Here is an 18,094-nt window from a genome sequence, read left to right as displayed (position 1 = left end):
CAGTTTTCTGAAAGCGTTGATGCCGTGTAGCTGAGGTAGGATCTACCAATAGGCTAGGCTTTCGACTTTTGATGTACCAGACTTATGTATATTTATGAATTGTAATAAAGGCAAAGAATATGTAAATTTATTCAGAAACCCTTTTAAGGTGTAATGATTTATAATTGTGGGATAAAATGACTTGTGTTATTGTTGGATATTCATCTCTGAGACTATAACTTGTGGTGTGTGTGTATAGTGTGGGGCCACAGTACGCAGTAGTTGGTTGATTATTAAGATTAAGTATTATTAAGGGAAATGGAACTCGTGACAACCTGGATCCCCGACCCCGGATTTGGGGGTGTTACAAATAACTTGTCGATATCTTTACTTCTCTACATGTGTAAATGACTTGTCAATATCTCCAATTGTTTACATGTATTTTAACTAGACCTGACAATTCGTTCGTGTCGTATACTTTCATGTCGTGTACTTTCGTGTTTCGTGTACTTGAATGTCAAACACAAAACCGACATGTTTAGCGTTCGTGTACATTCGTGTTCGTGTACTTTCGTTTCATGTCGTTTCGTGTCGTGTTAGTTGAATATTAATATATATTCAATTTAATATTAATATAAATTAAAAAGCAAGATTTTTAGGTTAAATAATTATAAAATATATGAAAAATATATATTTAGATTTCAATTCTATACAATTAAATGAAATCAAATAATATTTTAAAATTAAATATGCATACATTTATTATAATTCTACATATATTTATAAAAAAATATTAAAATTTAATTATAATAAATTATGCCGTATACTTCGTATCGTGTCATGTACTCGAAGGTTAAACACAAAACCGACACTAAATCTCGACTGTGTACTTTCGTGTTCGTGTACTTTCATGTCGTGTACTAAAAAAGCAAATACAAACACTAAATTTTCATGTCGTTGCGTGTCGTGTAAGTCGTGTCGTGTCCAAAATTGCCGGATCTAGTTTTAACTTGTCGACATCTCCACTTCTCTTCGTGTATTTTGACTTGTCGATATCTTCACTTTTTTATATGTACTATGACTTGTCGATATTATTACTTCTTTAGATGTATTTTAACTTATCAATATCTTCACTTCTATACATATCAGATTGACTTGTCGATATCTTCAATTCTCTAAAGGTCAAAATGACTTCCTTATAAGTAAAAACACTTCTCTGCAAGTTCACGATATATACTTCTCGACAAACCTGGAGTCGAATAATCGATTATTTTATTTAGTTAATATTTGAAATTTACATATTTAACGTATATGATCCGGTAATAAACTCACATGCTCGCCACATAAACTTAGTAAGTCGTGGTTCACTCGTGGTGATAGGGCTGTCAAAAAAATTCGAAAAATCCGATATTCATCCGAAAAATCCGCATTTGTATCCGAGAAAAAGCGGATATTATCTGTATCCGAGAAAAAACGGATATTATCCGTATCCGAATTCGGGATATTCCAATCTGAAACTAAATACATATATGATATTTAAATTATATAAATATATAATTATATATAATTTAAAATTTATTTTTTTAGTTTATAGTGTGTGTAAATGTATTAAATAATATGTTTATACAAATTTTATATAATTGTACACATACTTTATACATATATAAATATATTCTTTGTATTTAATCGTAGAAAATGTTCTATAATCATCGTCAAAACGGTAGGGGCAATAAAAAAATTTCAAAAATCCGATATTCGTCCGAAATATCCGCATTCGTATTCGAAAAAAACGGATATTATCCGTATCCGAAATAAAACGGATATCATCCGTATTCGAATCCGATAATTGCGGATGCGGATACGGATATACCTATATTCGTATCCGAATTATCCGTTTGGCAGCCTTACGTGATGATAACTGAGTGAGAGGGGTTCGGTATTTCAACCCATATTGGGCCGGGCCATATAACAGCTGGTCCTGCATTGCTTTGCCTGCCTGGGACATTAATGATGATTCATTTATTTTCATACAAATTCTATGCTTTTCTTTTTCATTTCTTTCTCAAACAATTCTGATCAAGCTGGACTTAAAATCCAGGAATGACCTACCCGGTTGCTTAAATGTTGACTTTTTTATTCCCCGAATAAGATGACAGTTGCTCCAGTTTCACAGTTGAGCAGTGTTCTAAAAATCGGCCTAGGCGTCTAGGCGGTGATAAAACGCCCTGACTCGGACCTAGGCGGTGATTTAGGCGTTTTTATAAAAAATCGGGTCAAAATCGGGATTAGGCGGGCTAGGCGGTCAAAAATCGGTCCTAGTCGGTCTAGGCGGAAAATAATTAAAAAAATATTTTTTTTACGTTTTTATAATTTTAAATCATTAATTTCATAATTTCACACAATATCATGTCAATTTATAATATAAAGTATTGGTAAGAAGTAACAAGTAATCTAATATATTTATTTTCTCACTTAAAATATAAAAATAACATATTATAATTAATTTAAAAGTGTGAATTAAAATATAGTTAATATTGTAAACTCAATAATTAGTACATAACGCATGTCAAATGTGTAGATATCGTTTAATACCATTTTAATTTCTTTTTTCAAACAAATATTTGACATGTTGATCATTATATAATATAAAAATTAAAAATAATATTTATATCCTTCCGATTAATGTTCCGATTAATCGGTCCGATTAATCTCCGACTTGCCGATTAATCTCTCGAAGGTACCCTCACCGCTTTGAGATTACTATTAAAAATTGTCGTGCTGTTAGAAAAAGTGCGGTTGAAAAAAGTGTTGTAAATATCAGACGATTGTTTGGCAATTTTACAGGATTAGAACAACACGGACCACGGATACAAATTTATAAATACAAAATAAAAATAGTAATAAATAGGCATCACTCCAATTTTATCATAAAGGAAGCAAGGCCCCAGGCCGAAATGCAGCTGCTGCAACTTCTCTTATCATCAAGAGTTTCCAGCTAAGAAGCATCAAACGATCCTCAGCGACGTCGATTTTTTCTCTCTGAACCATCCTTAATCATATATACCCTATGTAAATATGTGTATATCTGCTCATGTGCAAGTGCAACGAGTTTGATTGATTTGAATGTATACTTATGTATGTAGTACTAATTGTATAATTTGTATGTTTATATACAGATTAGCTTTGCTTCGTTTACACCTTCGAAAACTGTAAATTCCTCTCTTAACGATCCAGAGCGCTAAGAACAATCCTGCAACAATAGAATATTGCAAATAAATAAAAATTCTCAGCATAAATTGCGATGATTATACATTTACGATTGAGGAACCTACCAATCGTATCCAGTGGGACTCTTAGGCTGAGGTCGTTGTAATGCTTCTGATGTTGATTTTCTCCTTGTCAGTTTCTTGAATTCCCCGTTTGGTGAAGTAGCTGGAAAAAAACGGCGCATTACATTTACCCATTAAATTGTTTAGGCTAATAAAATATTACTTCGAATACACTATTCGCCCATAATCGACATGCATCTCACAATGTACACTGATTAGTGGCGGAACCATGATTGCCAAAATAGCCGAGATTGTTTTTTTTTTGAAGGACCAGGGCTAAAAATTTGTATTGATTTATGAAGATCGTTCCGGATTTGATATAAAATCCTCATTTTAAGGTCAGGCGGGAGGGGAGCGGGATCAGACTTCCCTGATGAATAATATTCCATCATCAATATTTTGTGCCGGTTAGGCCGGTGTACAATAATGATACGATAGGACTATAAATATCTACACTTTATTTTATTGGGAAACATATATGTAATTATTGTCTCTGCATTTCTCTTTCCTGATCACATATTATGAATCCAAGGAGAATAAGTACATAGTTTGATAAATTACGTGAAAATGGAGAGCCAGGAGTGGTTGGGGTGGTCGGAGAAGATGGCACAGAGTCAGAGCGAAGCATTGTGATGCTGCGGGAAACCGGAGTGTTGACAAGAGCATGACGACCAGATGATCGATCGGAGAGTGCATTGTTGCGAAGTTTGCTGCGGCCAGATTCAGGTGCTGGTCCAGCAAGCGTTTCATCCCATAGGTTATGAAGGAAGCCCATTTGTTCAAATTATTTCAAATAATATATATAAAAAAAAAAAGAATTAGTGAAATAATACTTCTCTCTTCTTCTTCTCCTTTTGTAACAATGTACCAAGTCAGAGAGGTGATGATATTAGTTTCAAGGAGGTGATACGAATGTTACTAATTAGAGAGGGAGAGGAAGGTTGTAAAATTACTACCTTTTCTTGATTTCCGAAACCGAAAAATATTATATTCAACGAGGGGAGAGATTGAGGGAACAATATGAAGTTCTTATAGACGATGTCAAGTTGGGGTTGACAGAGAATTAAGGAAGATTCGTAAGTTTTATGGCTTCAACTTAAGAAATGGCTCCGGCTAATATGGCCGTAATTCAAACCATATATTCATTTAGAAACGGTAACCTATATGTATCATGTGAACCCCTAACAAGGAGATTTAGTAATGCAGGTGACTCAGGGGGGGGGGTCAAATTACTATTTATAGTTATGTATTAGTTAGAATAGATTTTAAATTGTTTAGACTAATACCTCAGAGTATATAATTCTTTGATTTTCTGAAAAGGTCCTTTTTACTATCATCCAATCCAAACATTAAATGAATAAATAAACAAGTCATGTTCATTGGTGACTTGGTGTTAACAAAATTGTCTGCCTACAGGCAGCAAGGCACCAGCACAGACGCGGTCACAAAGATAGGTATTAACATCTTGATCAACTGGTATTGAATCCATAGATAGAACAATATTTCTCAGTGTTCAAGAATTTATTGTACAATCCTGGATGTTATCATTATTCAAGTTATTATGACAGAGTGCTTTGGCCTCCCTTGCCTTGAGAAGGCAACAGCTTATAAAAGAAATAACACTTACTACATTTTGTTTCTGACAACAGACCTGTAAGAACTAACCACCCACTCTCAATTCCTAAATAAAAAGCTGATGATCTATTCAAATTCAAACTGTTCTTAGAGCTTTCACCCAATCAATCTCAACATGAAAGTCACCTGGACCAGACTTAGCACCTGGCAGTCCGCCCTCTGCATTTACAGACAGTGACATGCCAAGAACTCGAGAAGGATTCATTTCCATTTGCGCATCAATCACATTTCCTCTCCATGTTGGTAGATAGCGAGCAAGAGGTATCTGTAGTAAACCTCGTCAATAATTTCTTTGAAGATATTGATTGTTAATTGGGTTTCCAAGGTGATTTGTGCAGATACATAATACAAGTCTTATATTCAACAATTCACCGTACAAGTAAATCATACAAGATAACACAGTCAATTGACCATCCAATCACAAAAAAGGGGAAAAAACGGAGCCCCCAAACCAAAATACAATCATCTATCTAGATCAAGAGTTAAAAGCATTTTTATTCTTCATCCAGGTAAGTCTCATGCACATTTTTATAATTAGATAAATGTCATTAGTATCATAGGCTAAATTGAGAACAGATTAAAGATAGTTTTTCACCTATATATTGCCTACGGCCGTGATTAGACAGATCGCACTTCAGAACAAATCGATGATCAGACCGAGGTTAGTTTTTAACCTAAATATTGCCAACACCATGTCTAGAAAGATCAAATTCCAGGATAGTTCAATTAACACTGATGATGTTAAAATTAACCAAATTTGATAGGAAAAGAACTTGCCTTCGCAATATACCAGTCATCTTTAGGCACAAAAACAAAAGCTTGCCATGAATTATCTTCTTCCTGTCCAGGCGAATTTACCCAGTTTTCTGTATAGATCTACACCAGAGTTTAATCAGATAAAGACTATCAGAAGATTTTTTCTGATTAGGTATGCTAGTGATACCAGAGTAAACTTATGATTAAATAGCAAGAGAAAAACTACAGATTCTGCTCTCTTTGTTACAATAATAAAGGATGATAAACTTACCGTGGATATGTAACATCTTCCATCTCCTTTAAGTTTAAGTGCTATTGTGTCATATGGATCCAAATCAATGAAGCCATTAAACTGCATAACAAGAGAATGAAAATTTGCCCAATTCCCCACGGCATTGTAAGATGAGGAAGAGAAAAGGAAAAATTCTTCTTTAACAAAAAAACTATGCATTCAAAATTGAGACAACCAATATCACCCAATGACAATATATTTTAAAGTTCACTTTGTGTATCACTGTATCTGCACTTTGTGTGTAAGACCACTTAGAAAAGTGTTACACTTTTTCTTCCGCCAAAAAAATTGATGAAGTCCGTCAATATCAGCAAATAAATTAATATATTATCAAAAAAAAAAGTACTGACGCAAGCTACATGGCTGTTTAGCATTTAAATACTTCAATTAACTTATAAGCCAGAATAAAAAAATCAGCAAAATGGATACTTAAAGTGATGCTTACCTTCTTTGACCGCATACCACAAAAGCCACTCCGGGAGATATTCCACTTTGATCCCGCAGTAACATCCAGGGAGAGATTCCCAGAAAAAATCCCTAATAAATTGAAAGAGTAATTAAATTAGAAATAAGTTTCAGATGCATTAACATATATGAAAGAAAAACTAGAAGTTGGCATAACACAATAATTTTGGTTTATAACACATACTACAAGGCGAAGTTTGTTTGCATAAATAATGCTGGGGATGGGACATTTTTCTCCAACTTCACATACAAGGGACTACTAATCCCAAACTCAATATAAAGAGTAAAAATATTGTCATGGGATTATTTCACATAGTATTCCTTGTAGTTTAATAATAGTAATAATTGTTCCAAGCCAAGCTTGATCTATTGTAATAACGCAACCTTACTGAAAAAAAGTAGCAGGTACAAAAAGTAAAATCATGGACAAGGTCAACTATGAGCTAAAATTAAACCATATATTTTAAATTTTTCAGGCAAGGACATGCCAATGTCCAAGAAAACGTCAAGCAAATTAGAATGTCTTGCTGGGAACATTTATGTTAAACCATACATGTTAGGCAAGTATGTGATCTCCTTGGGGATTATTTGTTAAACCATACAACTTAATCCTCAGTTTTCTTATCACAAGCTCTTCAGTAATTTACAACCCACGAATGGCATGTTTTCTGTCAACTCAAAAACCTTGGTAGATGCATTTATCAAAATAATTTGCAGATCTATCACACATTATTGTTTTTTTTTCCTAGGTTTATGCAGGCCGAGATATTTTACATATATAGAAGTATCCCAGAAAACATGAGCCAAGTCGTTTAGGGACGATATTAGGAGAACATTAGAGAGCACTGGATTAATGAGACAACTTGTATCAATGAAGGATCTATAATAGTTCTTCGATTAAACAATTTTGCTCACTGATGATACTTTTTTGTTGCATTGATTGGGTTTGGGCCATTACGGTTGATTATTTCAACTAAGAACCTACCTCTTTCTATCACAGTTGAATGACCAGCTACAACTTAAGCAAACATAAGAGCAGGGTATGAAAATGCACAAGAAGACGACATACTAACAAATCTTTCTACCATAGTAGAAAACTATAACAGAACTTTTAGCCTAAATGTTGGTTTTATCAGTATACACTGAGCTCGGTCTGATTTCAATTCTACATAAACCTACAAAAATTACGAATAAACTTCTTATTCAAACATAGATTTAGTAAATCCCAATCACATCAATATTTAGAATAAATATAATTTTAAGACATGTATAACGGAGAAGCTAAAAGAACTCATTGAAGGAGTTATATGTAATCCCAAGTAATGTATCTTGTTGTACATGGGCTAAAGATAAAATATAAAATAGATGTTTGAAAAGAATGTACACATTGTAGCCATAATTCAATATAGAGGAACATATAGTTTCCACTGACCAGTACTACTTGATTCATTTCTGGAATCTGTGATCTCCAAAGATGCTGAGGATAAACCTACAAGATGGCCAGCCATTAAAAAATTTCATCAGTCAGATAAGTGGAATTTATTACTTCCGAATCAACAAAATGAAGTCAAACCGGTGCTTAACAAGATCGGTAAGAACTAACCAAAAGAATAAATTACATGTGAGGTTTGACTTGTTGCGTTATTAAATTGCATCAATAATGATAAATTCTTGCCAAGTCAGAACATATGAAAAACTACGACACGATGAATCCTGGGACATTTTGTACTACTGTCACTTTTTTAAGGTCATATGCAAGATGTTTGTAGCAACTCAAAACACATGCAACAAAACCATCAAAATTCAGCAAGCACGCACCTCCATATTCAGAATCAGAATACAAATGCCACTTTTTAAGCTCTTCCTTTGAATTAAAGTTGAAAATAAGCCGTTCACTTGGAGGAATCAAGTCTTCAGCATTCCATGTCAAAGCTGCAAGTAAAAAACCAAGAAAATCACGCACCGTGTCATCAATCGTCATATAAACACATACATAATATCTAGAATCAACTTTCATATACATTACACACTTCTACTAAAACATTTCTTTTCATTTTGCTCCGAAAAGGCTATAAAATATGTATTACCACTAATAATTCTAGTTATAAAAATACGACATCTGTGGCAATAACACATAATTCCGAACAAATTTTCAAAAAAAAAAGGAATACTGATACTAATGATTTAATTGTTAATACCTCTTTTAGTAGCAGTGAGAGAAGCCTGCAAGGCTGCACGAAACCTAGACATAGCTTAGCTTATACAGCTTCTTTCGAGTTCCTACGATGTCGAAACAAGGTTTAAGCATACACATAATATAATGTAAAGTTTAGTCATATTTGTGATAGTTGCAATTAGATGTTTAACTAATTTTAATTTCAATTAGCTCAAGTGATGTACAATGTTTAAAACCTAGAAATAATGTTCAAAAATAAATAAAAACACGCAAAAGAGTTATAGGTATAAACACATACATACGAAGCCTGTAATTGCAGTTGCCGTCGCTGTGTTGAGCTGAAAATGATTGACTGAAGTTTAGACGGTGGATAAATGATGACGGAGAAGAAGCTACGACGACGTTTAATATGTTTAGGATTTAGGCCGTTGCGGTCTGATAATCATAAAAGGGTGTTTGGGCTGGGCAACCAGAGAGAAGCCCAACTTGTAAATTAGCACCTTTCACCTGAAGCCATGAAGCCCATTTGACAATTGACCTTTAATTTTTGATTTTTCAGATGAATTTTAATAATTTTGAATGCGGAGTAAGTTTGTAAAAATCAAATAATTTTACTATTACTGCATCTTTAAATTATATTTAAATTTTTTATGAAATAATTATGAAAAAATATTAAAAATATTATATTTTAAAAAAATCTAATTAATTACACACGAATATGTCAAAAAATTCTTGACTACACTTACAAGAGCTCAACGAGTGTAATGGAAGCATTTGTCATTTGTATCTTCTTTTTTCTTTCTATTTCTATCTTCTCGAAACATTTACAAAAATTATATATAATTGGAGTAAGGGAGTTTAGGTGATATGTTAAGATGATATGGTCGTCAAGGTTAAAAAACAAACACCACCAAAAAATCATATATGTACTAGATTTGCAAAAAAATCCTAATACTTATCAACCTAAAAAAAAGAAATACAAAAATCACAATAAACATTAAGTTGTAAAAATTAAAAAAGAGACACCAAAATTCACCCAAAATTTTTTTATTAAAAATTTTTTAATATAAAAAGTAGACAAACTAAATTAAAATTTACAATACTCACCATCTGAAAATTATAGAGTCAACAATATAAAATTTTAGTAAATTAAAAATTACAAAAAACATAAATTTCATGAGTAAAGCAAGTAAATAAATCCAAATTAATACTAATGAAAATAATATTAACAACTTATTTATGATAATTTACAAATTCTCATATTTTCACTCATTATCTTAATATTGTATTATATCCTATATATAATTGAAAAAAAGTCCTGAATGTCACTTTTTCCACACAAATGACCCTCAATGTCACACTTTATAGTTTTGGCCCCATATGTCACTTAATACCAATATCTCAAACTACGTTTTTATATATAACAAAAACGCTTTTTCGTTTACCGTTTACACCTTTTTTAAAATATAATCTCTCTTCTTTCTCCCGTACTCTGCAATTATACTATTGAGAACGAAACTCCCGTACTTTAATACTCTACAATTACACTATCCCGTACTTACAATCCGAACTTTTAACAGCAATTACCCTCTGCAAAAATTCCGTACTCTAGGTGAAGTGGATTACCTTAGTTTCATCTTCTTCATCATCAATTTAGGGTTTAAGGCCCTTCTCTTCTCCCCTTATGGATTTTAATGTATGTATTTCTACTCCTATACTTTTCTTTATTTGTTTCTTAAAAATTGTTTTACTTTAATTTGTTGATATGATTGTGTTTATGTTGTTATTTTTAGTACATATGCTGTTATTTTATATATTGTCCACCATGTGTTTGTATTATTGTTTGAATGGGATGATGATCAATTTCCCAACTCGTAGACCATTTAACAAACTAACTAATACGATTTATGTTGCTATTTTTAGTACATATGCTGCTATTTTAAATATTGTCCACCATGTGTTTGTATTATTCTTTGAATGGGATGATGATCAATTTCCCAACTCGTAGACCATTTAACAAACTAACTAATACGATTCACAGTTTTTGATAATCTAAATTACTACAATATTCATATTTGTGATTGTTAGAGACTTTTTGGGCGTGCTGGGATCGGGTGTGCAAAGAACTAAGTAGTTTCAAGGTTCCAATCTTTCCGAGTCCTCTAGCAGAATTTAGGTAGACCAGAAGTAATGTACTCAATTCAAGTATAAGTAGAAAAGAGTTTTTGTCCGTTTATATGAGTTTATGTACCTCATTGACAATTTTATTCTGCATATAAAATTCTTCATTTTATATATTTTGTGATTTCATTTGAATGTTCTACAAATATCTATTTGCAGGCAATTAATCCGGGACCTATTGATGATAGTCTTCTTCATCTTCAGCCCAAGCGTAGGTCTGGAGAGGTTTGGAGGTTAGGTGGTGGTGATGCTTTGAGATGTAGGCGGTCTAATCCTAATAAGGATAGTATTTCATTGGATCGTCGGATGATTCCATTTTTACAGTCTTCTGGATTTTATGGTGTTGTTAGGGTTTCTGCATTACAGCTTGATTGGAGTTTATTATCTGCTTTGGTTGAGAGGTGGAGGCCGGAGATCCATACCTTCCATCTACCTATGGGAGAGGTGACTATTACTCTTCAGGATGTTGTTGTCCTCCTTGGCCTTCCTATTGATGGGCGTGCTCTTATTGTTGATGATATCCCCGACCCTGGCGATGCTTTACTTGACTTGTTGCCTCTATATTTGGTACTGCACCTCCTTCGACTTTCCTTAATGGAGCCAGGACTTTATGTTCTTTCTTCTCCTCTCTTACTCCACGGATTCTTCCCGAGACTGCATCATTAGATGAGGTTATGCATCGCACTAGGTGCTATATTGTTCATCTTATTGTTGGTGTGCTATTTACTGATACTTCTGGAGGTTATATTCATCCAATGTACCTTCCTTTTCTTCGGGACTTGGATTCATGTGGTGAGTATGCTTGGGGAGCTGCTGTCCTTGCATTCTTGTACAGAGAGCTATGCAAGGGTTGCAAGACAGACAAAGAGGAGGTTGCTGGATGTCTTTTGTTGTTTCAGTTATGGGCATGGGAGAGGTTGCCTACTCTTGCTCCGATCCCTAGAGACTCACCATTATGTCATTCTGCTATTTTTGATGATCAGCTTCCGGGTCCACACGGAGACAGGTATGAAACTTTTTTTTTGTTTTTAATTGTTTTAGAAATATTTAAATATAATTTTACATTAGAATAAACTTTAATAAAAGCATTGTTGAGTTAGGGTTTACGGTTTAGGTTTTAGGGACCCTAATTATTGCTAAGGTTTAGGGTCGTGAGGCCCTAAACCCTAGGAACCGATGTTAATAAGTTAATGTAAGAATCATACTTTTAAATTTTTTAATTTTCTCGGGTTCACTTATCCCTTAATTGGGTTTTAGAAAGATTTAAATGTAATTTCACATTAGAATAAATTTTAAAAAAAACATTGTTGAGTTAGGGTTTACGGTTTAGGTTTTAGGGCCTTTAGGCCCTAAAACCTAGATCGTAAACCCTAGGAACCGATGTTAATAAGTTAATGTAATAATCATACTTTTAAATTTTTTAATTTTCTAGGGTTCACTAATCCCTTAATTGGGTTTTAGAAAGATTTAAATGTAATTTTACATTAAAATAAACTTTAAAAAAAACATTGTTGAGTTAGGGTTTACGGTTTAGGTTTTAGGGCCTAAAGCCCTAAAACCTAGATCGTAAACCCTAGGAACCGATGTTAATAAGTTAATGTAATAATCATACTTTTAAATTTTTTAATTTTCTAGGGTTCACTAATCCCGTAATTGGGTTTTAGAAAGATTTAAATGTAATTTTACATTAGAATATTGAATTGGTTTTATTTATTAATTTTGATTCTAGGTGGCTTGTTAGTCTTTCTTTTAAAGAAATGGTTGGTCGTACACTTTCTATTTACCGTACAGTTCTAGATGGGCTTGCACCATCTAACTTCATATGGCAGCCTTATTCTACGGAAATCATTGATTCTTTGCCTCCTTATTGCTTGGTTGGTCGTCATATTTGGCGTTATAGAGGCCCCATCCTTTGTATTTTTATTGTTGAGACTCATGCGCCTGACAGAGTTGCTAGGCAGTTTGGGATGGTGCAATCTATTCCACCTGTGTTAGAGTACACAAGTGAGTTACATTGGATGACTTTGAGGGGCAATCAGTTGATTAAGTGGAGTCAGAAATTTGAGTCATTCATTTCTCTATGGGATCATCGTTCAGATACTATCTTCCATGTAGATTTGATTGTTGATGATAGTACAGTGCTTGGCTATCACGATTGGTATATGCAGAGGACTGTGCGATTTATTTCTCGTACTGGTGCATTTCATCATTACGTTGTAAGTCCTATATACATGTTCATAATTTATTTCTCGTACCTTATATATATGTTCAATTATTTTGTAGTCTTTTTTCAATTGTTTTGTTTCTTTCCTTTTTTATGAACCATAACAAGTCTTTCATTTATTTGTTGTATTTAGGGAGATTTGTTGAGGAGTATAGTTGATCAGACAGATTCAGTTCTTCCAGGTGTTCATCAGTTAGTTGTTGATGGTTGTAATGTTTTTAGAGATTTTAGGTTGTATGGTTTTGACGCATTGCCAGTGGATGAGCGTAGAGTTAGAGAGATGGATGCGCGGCAGGATCCCGGGCGTCGTCCAAGACGTAGTAGAGGTCGAGGTCGAGGACGAGGAGCTGATGTACTTGATCAGATTGTTGCAGATGTACTTGGAGATGATGTAGTTGGAGATGATGTAGTTGGTGATGATCCTATGATGACAAATCTTGGAGATGTTCATATAGATGTTACTCAGGATATATCGAGGAATCCTTATCCGTCATTTGATCTTCATTTGACGCCTACTCCACACCCTTCTTCCGAACAGCTCACTCCACACTCTCGTCCCGAGCAGTTGACTTCACACTCTCCTTCTGAGCAGCGTACTATTGAGCATCATTCTACTGATATCATTCCGGAGAGACCGAGGGATATTTATCCTTCATTTGACTTACATCTGACGCCTACTCCTACCACTCCTCCTGAGCAGCCTACTACACACTATACTCATGAGCTTCATACTACTGACCATCCTTCTACTGATCAGCCTCCCCCTGTACGTCGTCCTGACAGGCCTACTGAGTGTTCAACTAAGGATCATTCTATTCCTTCTTTTGATCTTGATACTGTTGTTGGGTCTTCTCAGAGTTCCGAAGGTAGTAATGGAAGAAGAAAGTTTGGAGCTAAGTGTAGACGTTTAAAGAGAGTTTGTAAGCCTCCACGTTGTGGGACTGATGGGGAGAAGTGTGCCAGAAAGTGACTTGTAAGTATTGTTGCTTTTACTTTATTTGTATTCCTGTAATTGTATTATGCACATGAAAAACATAGAAACATGTCTTCAAAGTAATCATTTCTCAACTAACTCGTACATCATTCATTTCAATCATTACAATAGGTACTTGAATAGTGATGGAAAGGAATTACAATCCTGATGAGGGTGACCAGATCTTCTAACATTAGCAAAGGAAAGGATGGGTGATGTAACTGGTTTCATGTAAAATATTTTATGCATTAAAATATTTCGTTAGTTCTGTTTTTGCTAGTTTAAGTTGTTTGTTTTTGCTTGAACTAGTAGGCACTTGTAGTGATAATATCGGAGTTATGATCAACTGTCAAATGGAACTATTAAATAGTACAAATCTGTTCAACAGGGGTGTCATTTTTCTGATGGTTACTTGCAATCAATATTTCCTGACATAAACATGACATCAAACAGCGTTTTTGTCTTAAAAACTGTTAGGACGAAAACACGCACTAATATTCACGCAAGTATACGCGTTCGCAAGTAATATAGAATACTTTCTAGTTCGTTCCCTCAGAGACTCAGACTAATTTATTTTCTAATTAAACTCACTCACCAATGTATGATTACTTCTCAATGTTAAGATAATAACACTTAAAATTGTTGATCAAATATTAACTATAATTAACTACTTAATTAACCACTTAACTCACACTTCAATTTATCAATAATAAAACACCCATGAGATCACAACTTCATTATTACTTCCTTCTATAGCCATTGTTATTACCTTTAGCATGTGATAGTGATGACATTAATCGAATAACACGAAACTGATAAAAGCCAACTTTCATTGTACTAATACCATTCTACCAAGCATCCACAATTAAGATAGAAGTTGAATAGTCATCAATTATGTTGAGTTCCTATATGTCTACAGAAATTGACAACACAACGATTTAAGCACAAGTTATTCCTTTTGATTACATAGGGCAAATAAAACTGTTAGAGTTACCCACTAATCATGCACAACGTACATGAACCTATGCTAGCATGGCAAGTTCTAAATCTCAAGATCCACCGTCGCTTCACAAGAGATTAACACCCTATCTTATATGTTCGCGACGCACATAAGACGAATACGCACAACCAATACTAGATATCATGCAATCATCACACACTAAAGTATTAAACAATTAACTAAAGAATTCCATAATAAATCCGTTGTAACCCCATGATCACGATTAGCCCATAATAGAACTCATCGCCATCATGGGTTCATATGAAATCATGATAAATAAACACAAGAAAATAATAACTAAACTAATTATATTAAAACAGAGTACGTCACAAGAGTAAATAAGTCAAAGCAAGAAAACTAGCATCCAACGTTACAACGAAACAAGAATCACAAGAATATATGCTTCCTCTTCGTTGCGGTGTGCTAAATCGGTCTTCTTCCTTATCTCCTTCGCTCCTTGCGTAAAACACAATCTAAAACATAATCTCCTTAATACTCTCTATGAAAACGTCTCAAATCTACCTATATAATAGTCCCATAAAACTCAGATTACATAGAAGTTGGAAGCCACACAGAAGTAGAAGTCTAAAATAATTCAGTTTCTTTTCCCCCGACCCTGCGCGGCCGCTCAGCATTTCTGCGCGGGCGCGCAGGCTACTGCGCGGCCGCTCAGTATTTCTGCGCGGGCGCGCAGGACCCTACTGGAAAAATTCCAAGCTTGCTCCGTTTCTTCACCGTAATCTTTCCATTCCTTTCCTCTCGCAATGGTGAACACATGCCAAGGCTTATTCTTGATGATTCCTCCCCCGAAATGCAACTAATACCCTGAAATGCATAAACACTAGAAAAACGCATCAAATACACAAAATACTTGATTTCAAGACACCAATTTAAGCCATTTTAAGACGTTCTAAGTGGTATAAAATGCCACTTATCACACCCCCAAACTTAAATCGATGCTTGTCCTCAAGCGTCACAGACTCAAAACAAATAAAAATATGCATGAATGCAATCTATATGAAAATGCAACGATCCCCCTTACTACAATTAACCAACCAAATTGTCACATCTCAACGAATGCAGTTAGACATCTAAAGATCAATAAACTCATGCAACCGGACAAACAGCCAGAAACGTGGTGTGTGCAAATGCTTAACTGATATGCTTCAGAACTAGACCAATTACTATGACTAGACTATCCTCAAGGCAATCCTACGATTATACAAAGAATAAAAATTATAGGCACAAAGTGATATACAACACTACAAGAACTCTGGAGCTTACTACGGAATTGAGCTTTTTATTTACAACTCAAATGCTTATTTGACCGTGCAATGAGTGAGGTCCCCAAAAGACTTATACAATGGTATCCATGTAACGAGCGTTAGGTTAGCGGATCCCAGACTCTAAAAGCCTTAGGTCACTAGGCACAAAGTCCCCTAAGAACTTAATAACTCGAATACCAAAGAGCCCACTCTTGATCAATTATGCAGAATTTTTTTTTTTTATAACTTCTGAGCAAGTGTGTTTCGCTCCATCTTACGCAACCCTAGACTACTCGCAACATAAGCGAGCCGGCTACTAGCCATTTGACGCTTAGCCACAACTAGCAACAACTTTCATATTTTTTTTTTCTCCAAAAAATATTTCTTTTTCATGTTTTTATCACTAAGAACCTATAATCGAATTCTAAGCATAATAAATAGATTGACCTTGAAAACAACCAAATCATAACAACAATCTAGCCCTTACGCATTCTTTAAGACTCAGTGGATTTACAATTATTTCTAGCATGCATATCACCCTACACAACTTAATATTACTTTAATGCTATCACTACACTCGCATCAATATCACAATTCAGTCGAAAAATCATTGCAAAAGGGATCATAGTAAATGCATGAGCTACATGACATTCATAAAAAAAAAACTATATGGCATAAATTATGCAACTATATGAACTAACTATCATGAATATGCAACTAAATGACACACACACAATATTCCTTTAACTACCACCCCCAAACTAAAAATCTTCACTGTCCTCAGTGAAAGTAGTAGAAAGGAACACAGGGTATACCTACTCGGAGTCATCATCATCACCCTCAGCGGGTGGAGTATCAGGCGGCGGGTATGCAGAGTCCTCACCAAAAACTGGCCACTGGATATCAGCTCCCAGGCCTCGAAAAGCAGTCCCTAACGCAAGGGTGAGCTCCTGAGCAAACCTACTCTGCGTCTCATACATGGCATCCATCCGCCGTGAAAGCCTCCTATACTGGGCATCACCCATCCCAGCACCCTCCTGAGCTCTCGACGAACCAGCCTCACCACGCCCTGGCCTAGCCATAGTAGCACCTCGTGCTGGACGCCCTCCTGGAAGACGATAACCCAGCCCATGCTCCTCAGGCTCACCACCGGTCCACTCCTGCATCCCATTCAGAGTGCCAGAATCTATCAGAGCTGCTGGCAACTGCAACTGCTCATGAGCCGGCCAGTTCACTCCCACTGCTCGGCATAGCTTCGTAACCGTGGATGCATAAGGGATGTTCATATGCTTTGCTCCCCTCAAAAACTTCAGAATCCCTTGGTAGATAAACTCACCAAGGTCCACATAGTATTCCTCATTCAGAATTCCCCACAACAGCTGTGCTCTCTCAATTGTGACCTCGTGTGCATGTGAAGAAGGCAAAATATTAGCACATATAAATGCATTCCATGCACGGGCATACCTGTTCATGGCGATCGCCGGAAAGTGATGATACTCATTATTGGCTGGACTGCGGTTCCAAACTGTGCCCGGTCGACAGAGAGTCGCACAAATCAAATCCAAGTCAAAATCCTCAGCAGTCTTTTCATTCCAGTTCTCCTCCTCGGGCTTCCTCTCTCGCTGTCCAATCACACGGAAAATCGCCGCAGGATGATAATCAACCGTCAGCCCACGGACTACAGAAAACCCATTCTTTTCAGCCTTCGCGTTCGCGTAGAACTCGCGAACAACGCTCATCGGTACTGCTTCGGGTGACTCACAAAAAGCTATCCACCCCTTCTCTGCAATCATGGGCAACAACTCACCATCCCTCCCTG

The 18,094-nt window shown here is 35.3% G+C and overlaps 2 protein-coding genes across 4 annotated transcripts; both read right to left on the bottom strand.

Moving 5' to 3' along the window:
* Nucleotides 1-2,775: 2,775 nt before the first annotated feature.
* Nucleotides 2,776-4,315, bottom strand: LOC141687131 (dormancy-associated protein homolog 4-like). The gene is made up of 3 exons (XM_074492298.1): nucleotides 3,870-4,315; nucleotides 3,312-3,411; nucleotides 2,776-3,229 (listed from the first exon to the last, which is right to left on the bottom strand). Exons 1-3 carry the CDS (start codon nucleotides 4,081-4,083, stop codon nucleotides 3,202-3,204), a joined length of 342 nt encoding a protein of 113 aa, XP_074348399.1. The 5' UTR covers nucleotides 4,084-4,315; the 3' UTR covers nucleotides 2,776-3,201.
* A 440-nt stretch (nucleotides 4,316-4,755) lies between these two features.
* Nucleotides 4,756-9,074, bottom strand: LOC141687130 (putative complex I intermediate-associated protein 30). Of its 3 annotated transcripts, none has more exons than XR_012560940.1 (9): nucleotides 8,931-9,074; nucleotides 8,655-8,736; nucleotides 8,275-8,388; nucleotides 7,889-7,945; nucleotides 6,437-6,528; nucleotides 5,971-6,051; nucleotides 5,721-5,819; nucleotides 5,539-5,639; nucleotides 5,078-5,208 (listed from the first exon to the last, which is right to left on the bottom strand). XR_012560940.1 is itself a non-coding variant. In XM_074492297.1 (8 exons), exons 2-8 carry the CDS (start codon nucleotides 8,704-8,706, stop codon nucleotides 5,020-5,022), a joined length of 684 nt encoding a protein of 227 aa, XP_074348398.1. In that variant the 5' UTR covers nucleotides 8,707-8,736; nucleotides 8,931-9,073; the 3' UTR covers nucleotides 4,756-5,019. The 3 variants fall into 3 exon arrangements, 1 of the variants encoding a protein (XP_074348398.1); XR_012560941.1 differs by having other exon boundaries at nucleotides 5,539-5,617; XM_074492297.1 differs by lacking the exon at nucleotides 5,539-5,639 and having other exon boundaries at nucleotides 4,756-5,208; nucleotides 8,931-9,073.
* Between the last annotated feature and the right edge of the window lie 9,020 nt (nucleotides 9,075-18,094).

This window comes from Apium graveolens, chromosome 9 (assembly GCF_009905375.1).
Source record: "Apium graveolens cultivar Ventura chromosome 9, ASM990537v1, whole genome shotgun sequence".
NCBI classification, from domain to species: Eukaryota; Viridiplantae; Streptophyta; class Magnoliopsida; order Apiales; family Apiaceae; genus Apium; species Apium graveolens.
This window is presented reverse-complemented; position numbering and strand designations above follow the sequence as displayed.

Coding starts and splice junctions, on each gene's coding strand:
- LOC141687131 (XM_074492298.1), bottom strand. CDS start 4,083: ATGGGCTTCCTTCATAACCTATGGGATGAAACGCTTGCTGGACCAGCA. Junction 3,412..3,869: donor TCCTGGCTCTCCATTTTCAC/GTAATTTATCAA, acceptor GTTTTTTTCCAG/CTACTTCACCAAACGGGGAA. Junction 3,230..3,311: donor AGTCCCACTGGATACGATTG/GTAGGTTCCTCA, acceptor CTATTGTTGCAG/GATTGTTCTTAGCGCTCTGG.
- LOC141687130 (XM_074492297.1), bottom strand. CDS start 8,706: ATGTCTAGGTTTCGTGCAGCCTTGCAGGCTTCTCTCACTGCTACTAAA. Junction 7,946..8,274: donor TTCTGATTCTGAATATGGAG/GTGCGTGCTTGC, acceptor GCCATCTTGTAG/GTTTATCCTCAGCATCTTTG. Junction 5,820..5,970: donor GAAGATGTTACATATCCACG/GTAAGTTTATCA, acceptor ACTCTGGTGTAG/ATCTATACAGAAAACTGGGT.